The sequence below is a fragment of the Hylobates moloch genome, unplaced genomic scaffold (assembly GCF_009828535.3).
Source record: "Hylobates moloch isolate HMO894 unplaced genomic scaffold, HMol_V3 SCAFFOLD_8, whole genome shotgun sequence".
NCBI classification, from domain to species: domain Eukaryota; kingdom Metazoa; phylum Chordata; class Mammalia; order Primates; family Hylobatidae; genus Hylobates; species Hylobates moloch.
In genome coordinates this window covers 37,694,472-37,704,378 of record NW_026652283.1, presented here as the reverse complement: position 1 = coordinate 37,704,378, position 9,907 = coordinate 37,694,472, and the positions used below count along the sequence as shown (strand labels likewise).

At 40.6% G+C, this 9,907-nt stretch overlaps 1 protein-coding gene across 2 annotated transcripts in view; it reads right to left on the bottom strand.

Moving 5' to 3' along the window:
* Positions 1-639: 639 nt before the first annotated feature.
* LOC116472935 (protein argonaute-4) overlaps positions 640-9,907 on the bottom strand; it is a 53,276-nt gene continuing 44,008 nt past the window's right edge. Inside the window, exons 16-19 of one of the 2 annotated variants that reach the window (XR_009214433.1) lie at positions 8,394-8,495; positions 7,617-7,816; positions 3,850-5,177; positions 640-2,974 (exon numbers count right to left, since the gene is read on the bottom strand). Coding sequence is in view for 1 of the 2 variants with exons in the window: in XM_032160231.2 (XP_032016122.1) it covers positions 5,069-5,177; positions 7,617-7,816; positions 8,394-8,495 (411 nt within the window). In the remaining variant the exon portion in view is untranslated. Of the gene's footprint in view, positions 2,975-3,232; positions 5,178-7,616; positions 7,817-8,393; positions 8,496-9,907 lie in introns of those variants that run through there. The other variant, XM_032160231.2, reaches the window with a different exon arrangement.

Below are 9,907 nucleotides of genomic sequence, written 5' to 3'. Positions count from 1 at the left end.
AAAAAAAAAAAAAAAAAAAAAAAAAAAAAAAAAAAAAAAATTAGCCGGGGGTGGTGGGCGCCTGTAATCCCAGCTACTAGGGAGGCTGAAGCAAGAGAATGGTGTGAACCCAGGAGGCAGAGCTTGCAGTGAGCCGAGATCGCGCCACTGCACCTGGGCGACAGAGCGAGACTCCGTCTCAAAAATAAATAAATAAATAAATAAATAAATAAATAAATAAATAAATAAAGTGACTGACATATAGTAGGCACTCAGTGTTAATCTCGCTGCCTCTTCCTCCATCTCATGCCAAATTAGAATGAATTCTTTGAATAATTTTTTACTCTTTCGTGTTCCCAGCACCTAGGCAGTACATGGCATGTACCCAGTTCATGATAAATGTTTGATAACTGATAAATATGGTGGAGATAGTACACAGATGGAAAAAACAACTGCCTTCTAGTAGAGTTATATACAGAACTTTCTCCTCTGGCAAACTATAAATTCCCTAAGGAATTGTCCCTCCCATGACTTAGCAAAAGGACTTGCTGGTGATAATTTTTCTAAAGATGAGACTGGATAGCCCCAGGTTGGATGAATTTGAGCAGCTTCTCCTCTGGAGAAGTTAAGTCTTATAAAGTGTGTGGCCACACTGCCCTCTGGAGACTGCAGATTCTTCTCAAGCATTGCTTAAATAGATCTTCCCATTAAGAGCCATATCCAAAACTCTGATCAATTTTGTAAAAGTTTTCATCAGTGAAGTGTTGCTGAAAAGCTCTTCTTAAATTCTCAAATAGCAATTTCTTTTTTAAAAGTTTTATTTTAGTTTTAATTGACACGTAATAATTGTATACCAAATAGCAATTTTTAAAAATAGGGAGACCCAAGAGTTAAAAACACAAAGTTTTTCCACTGTTCTTTGTAAAATTTCTCATACTGAGGAAATTATTTTTAAAAAGCAACCATGTATGTTGCCATTACAGTGTACTGCATACTTATCAGACAATTGACAGGAAAAACAACTTTTGGCACAAGAATGCCAATTTATTCCTTTTTTGGACACATAAACACAAAATATCCCTGCAGGCCAAAAAAAAAATTGCAAAATTTAAACGACCATCATCTTATCTCAACATGAGGATACAACCCCTCCCTTAATACTTTAGAAAGTACCTCGTATTGCTAGAGACATACATCCAGTCCAAATTTAATAAAATACATTTTAAAACATTACAGGTCTAATAATATAGAAAAAAAATCACACCATTAGTCAAATGAACAAATGCAAACATTTTCAGCCACTAGACATAGGAAGAGCATGAATATGTCAATAGCAAGGCATAAGAAAATGGTTAATCAATAACTAGATCTTTCCTTTAATTTTACAAGGAAAGCTTCTTGGAGTTGAAACAGTATTGATACAATGCCCTCAGCCTCCACTTTCTTAAAATGAAAGCAGAGCTACCACCTTGCTATTGAGCAAGAAAATATTACAGCACATTCACAAAAGGTCGTTAGGACAGGGTGGAGAGGGTAAGCCTTGTTAAACAGTGGATTATATCTTCCCACTTGAAGGGTAGGCAGCTTTGCCAGGTAGGCAAGCTCTGGTAGAGGCTGGGCACCAGATCCTAAAACACAGACCATATAGAACGTGTCTGCTTGAAAATCATCACCTTTGGAAGCAGCAAATAGAATTTACAGTAAGAATGAGTATGTTCTGCTGCCCAGAACGCTGGCTGCATTCAGCCAGCTAGTTCACTTTATAAACCACTCAGGATTCAACAGCTAAGAACACCACCACCAAAATATAACTGGTTCAACATTTGGGTCATCACCACTCTCTTAATGTCCCCACTTTTTTTTTTTTTTTTTTTTTTTGAGACAGAGTTTCACTCTTGTTGCCCAGGCTGGAGTAATAGCTCACTGAACCGTCCACCTCCTGGGTTCAAGCAATTCTCCTGCCTCAGCCTCCCGAGTAGCTGGGATTACAGGCATCCACCACCAGGCCCAGCTAATTTTTTGTATTTTTAGTAGAGATGATGTTTCACCATGTTGGTCAGACTGGTCTCGAACTCTCGACCTCAGGTGATCCACCCACCTCAGCCTCCCAAAGTGCTGGAATTACAGGTGTGAGCCACCACGCCCGGCCAATGTCCCCACTTCTTATCCCCAAATTATTACTCTTTAGCGTTGCTACATTTAAATCTTTCACACCACATGACAGTGCCTAAACAGGCTGCATTTAAAAAACAAAAACCAAACCAAACCGAACAGCCTAAAACTACTTCTAGAGAATGCACACCTCCCATTGATTGACACATGCATAACGATTCAGTCAGTCCCGAGGGGTTACCTATTCAAATTGTCAAGCCAAATTAAAGTAAAACTATGCATTCAGACTTGCTTGCAATCATATTGCTGCAACTCTGATTCTGCAGTGATTAGCTCTAAAGATTCACCCCTCAGCAAGTTTTTGCCAATAATCCCAGTTCTTCCAAATTTCTTTCCTTTTGTCCAAAATGACAGCATTGCACCTTTAATGGTATTATTTTCCTATAAAAATAGGCCTCCCGGCTTTTCTTCCACCACCACACTGATTTACCCCAGTGTACCAGGACTGACTGAGGTCTTACAAGCTGTATTGTTCAAGGTCGAGCGTAGAGCAAGACAAGCTAATCAGGGCTTTCTGGAACATGGCCTTGCTCCCTGCTCCATACATGCCAGGAGATGGTGAGAAGTGACACTTCTTCTGTGTGTTATTAATAAGCAAGCCCGAGGCACTCAAGTGCAGGTGTGGTGCCCGCTGGCCAGCCAGCCAGCCACCAAGAATTCTTCACATCTTGGATTCCAGCGAGTCCTCCTTCTCCTAAAAAAGCTTCCGTTTTTTCCTCCTCTTGGGTCCAGAGTGGCCATGCTGAAGGGTATTCTCTGTGCTCTCCCTGAACAAGTGTGAATAAAAGCAGCAGCCAAGCAGCCAGCCCCTCACCAACATGTCCTGATTTGTATTATCCAAGTGAGGTATTTGCAAAAAAAAAAAAAAAAAAAGGAAAATTTTAAGAAATTAACATCTGCCATCTCTTCACTCCTGGCTATGTTGTGCTTCATTTTACAGAATTTGCTTTCATCCCACTATCTGCAGGGATTAAGGACGTCTGCACTCATCTTAATGAGCAACAGGCCTCATAAAACTCTCTCTCAGAGACCGGTCTCAGCAAACACAGGTGGCGCCGTTGATCAACAGCACATGGAAATGTAAACTTCAATGTATTTACAAGTTTATTTAAACAACTGAAGAAAAACAGTGCTTTATATTGCTGGGATTTTGAGAAGGCTAGTTTACGAGATTTGGACCGTCTCATGAGTTCAAGCAAACACCCTTCACCATCATTTCCCCACCAGCAGTTTCCAGGCAGGGGCGGCAAAATTGTTTTCACCCCATTGTGTCTATCTCTTTCCCTAGCTCCTTCCTCAGCCATATAGAGTGTGGCTCCAGGCCTTTTATCCCTTTTTCCATCCCTCACTCCTGATGTCCTGGATAGAGAATTACAAGTCAGTAAACTCTGGGCTGGGAAACACTGGCTGGTGCTACCAAGACACTATGTAACTGTTGTCCATTCACAAAGTATTATCTACACTACATACAGAATACATTGTCCCCTATATTTTAGCTGATGCTCACTTTAGAGCAACTCCCTTTGTTTGGACAAGAAAGGAATCCCATCTCCCTGTGAGTGGAATCCAGAATCTATTAAGAAAAATCAACCTTTTCCACACAGTTTTAGTTTAATAAAAGGAAGGAAAACCCACCAAGTACATTTCAGGTCGAAAGAGAAGCAAAAAATTTGTACTGCAAGTAGTCGTGTGAGTTACCTTGATTCCCAGGAAAAGAAAGTTTAAATGCTGGTACATTTTTGCAAGTTGCAGCATCACTCAATGTACCTTAAGGACTGGCAAAGCCTTTCCAATAAGGAAGCATCCTGGTTCTAGCTTATTTTAAAACAAAGTGACAGGACACCAACTGTGAATATAAAACAGGTAAAAATAATTCTTTAAAGGCATGGAAATATATGTCTTTTCTGACTGGTTTCAGAAACTGCCAGATTATGATATATAAGAAATAGCTGATAAAATCATACCGAAATCTCATTTAGAAAACTACATTGTTGGGGAAGGAAGAGGAGAGACCTTAAAAAATGTTTATTGCCAAAGTTAAGTTTCTATGAGAAAAGTTTAAAAATCATTTAGATCTAACAAACCACACAGCAGCATAAAATGGGCACTTTTGAAAACTTGGAAAAATACTAAAAGCAATTTTTTTTTTTCCAAATAGGGGAAACATGAGTACTTTTATCATGGCAGTGTTATCTCCGTCACTGTGACATGCATTACATCTGTTTACGTCACACATTCACAAAAGTCGACCAAATAAGAGAACTGCCTATTTGAATCTGCAGCCAAATATAGTGCAAATTGCCTGGCAGCGTGTACTTGCACCAGCACAAGTCTGCAGAGATCAATAAGATAAAGTAGTAAAACTAATAAAACTCTGTAAAACTTTCAAAAATTAATGCTCATTAAAGGCATTTACAGTGGCAAAGTCAGAAATCTTCATTAAAAAGTCTATGGACCCACACAATTAAATAGTTACACTGAACTGAAGTAGATTGTTTGGTTTTTCTCTCCCACTTATGCATATACCCCACTCAATGACTACAGAAAAAAGGAATAATCTTCTCTTCTAAGACTAGAGGGATGCGGTGAACACCACAGCTAGCAAAATATTCCATAGAAACCCTTCTTGTAAAGTCCTTTAGAAAGTTCAGGCTGATCAGCCTTTGCACATTGAGGTAAAAATTCAGTCCAGTGCATCAGAAAAGATAATGTATGAGTATCTATTACTTTAAAAAAATGGCTCAATTTTGTTGACGCATCAGACAGTGCTGCAAAGTATAGATTCAGTGCAACTATTCCGAGCTGCTGGTAGAAGACCACCTGAAGTCAACTTGGCTCGATCTAGAGGTGGTAGGCATTTGAAACATTTTGAGGCTGCATGGGGTGCCAAATTGGTTGAGTTCTTTTTCTGAGACTCTCAGGCAAAATACATCGTGTGCTGGGTATCATGGTGGATTTGCACAGCCTTAGCCAAGGCCTGAGGATCCCGGCCGTTGCTCTGTCCTGACACATGACTGCCTTCCGCACTGTAAAGAGAATAAAACAAAACAAAACAAAACAAAGCAAAACAAACAAAGAAAAAACCAAAAACAACAACAAAAAAACAAAAAACAGGTGTAACAGAAGACCACTTCAAACTTCACACGTTTCAAATAGCACAAACAGTACTAGATTCTAGAATATCTTAGGCTTAAGCTTTAGCTTCTTGAATAATTTGTTATGTCCCTCTAAATATCAGTTGACTCAACTGAATTTCTTTCTTTCTTTTTTTTTTTTTTTGAGACAGAGTCTCGCTGTCTCCCAGGCTAGAGTTCAGTGGTGCAATCTCGGCTCACTGCAAGCTCTGCCTCCCGGGTTCACGCCATTCTCCTGCCTCAGCCTCCCAAGTAGCTGGGACTACAGGCACCCGCCACCACACCTGGCTAATTTTTTTGTATTTTTACTAGAGACGGGGTTTCACCATGTTAGCCAGGATGGTCTCGGTCTCCTGACCTCTTGATCTGCCTGCCCGGCCTCCCAAAGTGCTGGGATTACAGGCATGAGCCACCGCGCCCAGCCAACTGAACTTCTTTAATGGGCTGCTGCAAGAATTAAATAATATAATGTCTGCAAAGACACAATCCTTAACAGTATCCATATGAAGATTTCCACTGCCCACTATGTCTGGCTAATTTCTTTAGGCTCCAGTCAAATGTCATTTTTCCCCACAGAAATCTTCTTTGACTTTAAGGTCCAGGTCAGAGCCACCTGGAACATGCTTTAACAGAATCCTATATTTTTCTTTCATGGTACTAAACACAACTGAAATTAAATTATTACTTGGGTAATTATTTATTTTCCCACTGGGATATAAACTCCAAGAAAGCAGCAATTTTGTCCACCTTGCTCACCACTGTATCCTTGGTGTCTAGCACATAATACCACAAAGTCTCAATCAACCATTAGTTGAATGAATGCATCTATGTACCTAGCACAGTGATGGAATATAGGAGATTCCCAGCAGATGCTATTGTGCTACCAGTCTCTTCTTGTCTTCCCCTCACTAACTACATAACCTTGGACACATAATAACTCCTCTGAACTGTGGTCTTTCAGAGTAACAACAACTTCTAAACATACTACTTAAGGATACCATGTGATATAAAGGGCTTGACAAGCTGTAAATCCCCATCCCTCTTCTTTCTCTTTAAGTGATTATTATCCTTATCATCTAGGCTCAAAATCTTAGCCATCTTTTACTTCACCCTCTCCTCTGACATGCATATCCAATTAACTGTTAAGTCCTATCTATTCTATCCTAGGAGCAGCATTTTACATTTAACAAACACAGTCTTGCTCTAACGTACTTTTCCAGCCTCATACCTCCTTGTTCCCCTTTAATATCCTCCAGCCAAAGAAAATCTGCTACTGTACAAACATGTCACTTACTTTCTCTCCTTCATGTCCCTTGTTCTCTCTGCCCTGAAAATTCTTTTCTCTTTTTTGTAGAGCCATTCTACCCATCCAGCTATGAAATCTTCTCTAAAAGCCTCTCCTCTGGTGTCCCATTGCACTTTTATCTGTACTGACTTGGGCTACCTGTTAGTTGTATATTTGCCTGTGTTGTCTCCCATACTGAAACATAAAATCCCCGTGGACAAGAAACATGTCTTACTCATCTTAGTATTTCTAGCACCTAGCACAGTACTGGGCACACAGTCAATACCTAATAAATATGCCAAATAAATGAAAGCACATTACAGAATGGAAGGTACAAAGCCACAGTTGGACATTTTCCATAATAGTGTATTTTCAATTCTTACAGAAATAGACTTGCAGTGGAATGTCTACTATTTAGCAGCTGAATTCAGACTTGGGGAAGAGCCCAGAAACTGCTACACTTCACAGATGGTCATTTGGAAAAGAAAATTAATGCAGAGAGCTTGTGTAGCTATTTAATAGTAGCTCAGGAATAGGTCAAAATATCAGATTCTCTGATTCTCCTGAGATGCCTATTTGAGAGTGAGAATCGTCTGCGCCCCCACTCCCACACACACATCCAGGTTCACTCTGGGGTATTTTTCCAGAATGTACCAAAAGCAAAGTGAACTGGTCAGACCTCCTCACTTGCATGAAGTGGAATCCACAGCCCTGTGACTGCTTTGACCGGAGCCGGGGTACTGTGTTGACCACTTTTTGAGGCTATTTAGGATCTGAGCAGAACTGAAATGCATTTGGCTCCATGGGAGAACCACAAGCAGCTCCAAATTAAACTCCTTTAGAGACACAATACAAGTATAAACAAGCCTGAGCACTTCTTGGACCAAAAGTCACATTACAAGCTCTCAGAGGCACATGCAATTTTATTTGCTCCTTACAATTTAAACTCTGAAAGTTTAAATCCTTAAAAAAGTTTTCCATCGTAGCTCATTTTTTTAACATGCTACTAAAATATAAAGAGACTTTATTGTGCCTAAGAAACTTGCCTGTCATGATCTTTATCCACCAGATGATACCTTGCCCTAAATGCTACAAGCCGGGCATAATATGCAGGGGCTGGAATAGAGACCGAGCGAGTGCACCTCACATAGGTGTGACACAGCTGGTAAGTCAGTAGCTGGAGTTCATCTGCAGTGAAGCAGTTGTCATCCCACAAGACCTGGTAATGTGAGGGACGGCTGGTTCCCTGGGGAGAGAGTTTTATGATTAATTTTTTTTTTTTTTTTTTCTTTTGGGATGGAGTCTCACTCTGTCACCTAGGCTGGAGTGCAGTGGTACGATCTTGGTTCATGGAAACCTCCGCCTCTGGAGTTCAAACAATTCTCCTGCCTCAGCCTCCCAAGTAGCTGGGACTATAGGTGCACGCCACCATGCCCAGATAATTTTTGTTTTTTTAGCAGAGATGGGGGTTTCGTTTCGCCACATTGGTCAGGCTGGTCTCAAACTCCTGACCTCAGGTGATCTGCCCACTTCAGCCTCCCAAAGTGCTTGGATTACAAGCGTGAGCCACTATGCCTGGCCTGATTAATATATTTCTGACATGACACGAGAAGAGAAAATAATTGAAACCTACTCCTTAAACTCATAAATACTTCTGCCTAGCACACCTACAAGCAGATATCTAGACCAAAAGATAACAATTCTAGGATACAAGCATTAACAAAGTTAGGCACGGTGTTAAATAACAAGTCTACTCAAGCTAGTTGCTGAATTTGCAAACATCTCCCTATCAAGTCAAAGATCTGAACCAGCTTCCAAATTACCTGAATTCCTGCATGACTACAGAGGTAAAAGTCAAACTCAGATGGATGTGTGATGGTGCTATCCACTGTAGTGCCTGCTGGTACATTGCCACTTTTCCCTACCTACAAAAAACAAAAAAAAAGTAATTAGTCATCAAAGTGCCAAACTGTGCTCAGGCCATTTTTTTCTTTTGTGTGTTAATTGGGAGCAAGTTGGTAAATGTCTCTTAAGTTAGTTGTCTTGAAAATCACTTTCATTCAAGATGTTGAATCTTTTTTTTTTTTTTTTTTTTTTTGAGACGGAGTCTTGCTCTGTCGCCCAGGCTGGAGTGCAGTGGCGCGATCTCGGCTCACTGCAAGCTCCGCCTCCCGGGTTCACGCCATTCTCCTGCCTCAGCCTCTCCGAGTAGCTGGGACTACAGGCGCCCGCCACCACGCCCGGCTAATTTTTTGTATTTTTAATAGAGACGGGGTTTCACCATGGTCTTGATCTCCTGACCTCGTGATCCGCCCGCCTCGGCCTCCCAAAGTGCTGGGATTACAAGCGTGAGCCACCGCGCCCGGCCAATAAGATGTTGAATCTTCTGTAACTTTCCCTTAGCCCAACCATTTTAACCTATAGTATTTTCACAAACAAATATGTTCCAGGATCTCTTCAGGAGGATACGGACAAAAAATATTTTACCCGTGCCTTTGGGCTACAACATTATTATGTATTTACAGATGACACAGTGGTATGTTCACAAAGGGAAAAAACATTTAACATTTAAGATAGATAAACTTTCTGAGAAAAAAACAGTTTTATTCCTTACTTGGAGTAAAAAAAATTCACAATTTTCAGTAAAAGATTAAGGAATCTTTAAACTGGTTTATCAGGTTCAACATAACTAGTAGTTTTTGGTTTTTTTTTTGAGACAGGGTCTCACTCTGTCACCCCAGGCTGGAGTGCACTGGGAGGATCACAGCTCACTGCAACCTTGGACTCCTGGACTCAAGGAATCCTTTCATCTCAGCCTCCTGAGTAGCGGGGGCTATAGGCACACATGCCATCATGTCTTTTTTTTTTTTTTTTTTTTTTTTGAGAGACGGGCTCTAATTTTGTTGCCCAGGCAGATGCCCAGGCAGACTCAAACTCCTGGGCTCAAGCAATTCTCCCACCTTGGCCTCCCAAAGTGCTAGGACTACAGGTGTGAGCTACCACACCTGGCAATAGCAAATACTTTATTAATAATAATAAAAAAAAAGTCACTGGCAAATGGTTATCAGGAAGAAAGCACTGAAATGGGAACTAAAAAATCAGTTTCAGATCTAGGCCTAGCCTTGCAACTATATACCTTGAACAAAGCTTATTATCTTTACACCTCAATCTAATCAACTGTAAAATTAGATGATGTTCTCTTACCCTTTTAGAATTCCAAGCAAAAACTCTACAGACAAAATTTGAAAATCAAACTTCTAGGAAGGCAAGAGGGGAACTTCAGAAATGGATTACAAGGGAAGGACTTACATCTTGCTATTTGGTCACCCTCTTCTGC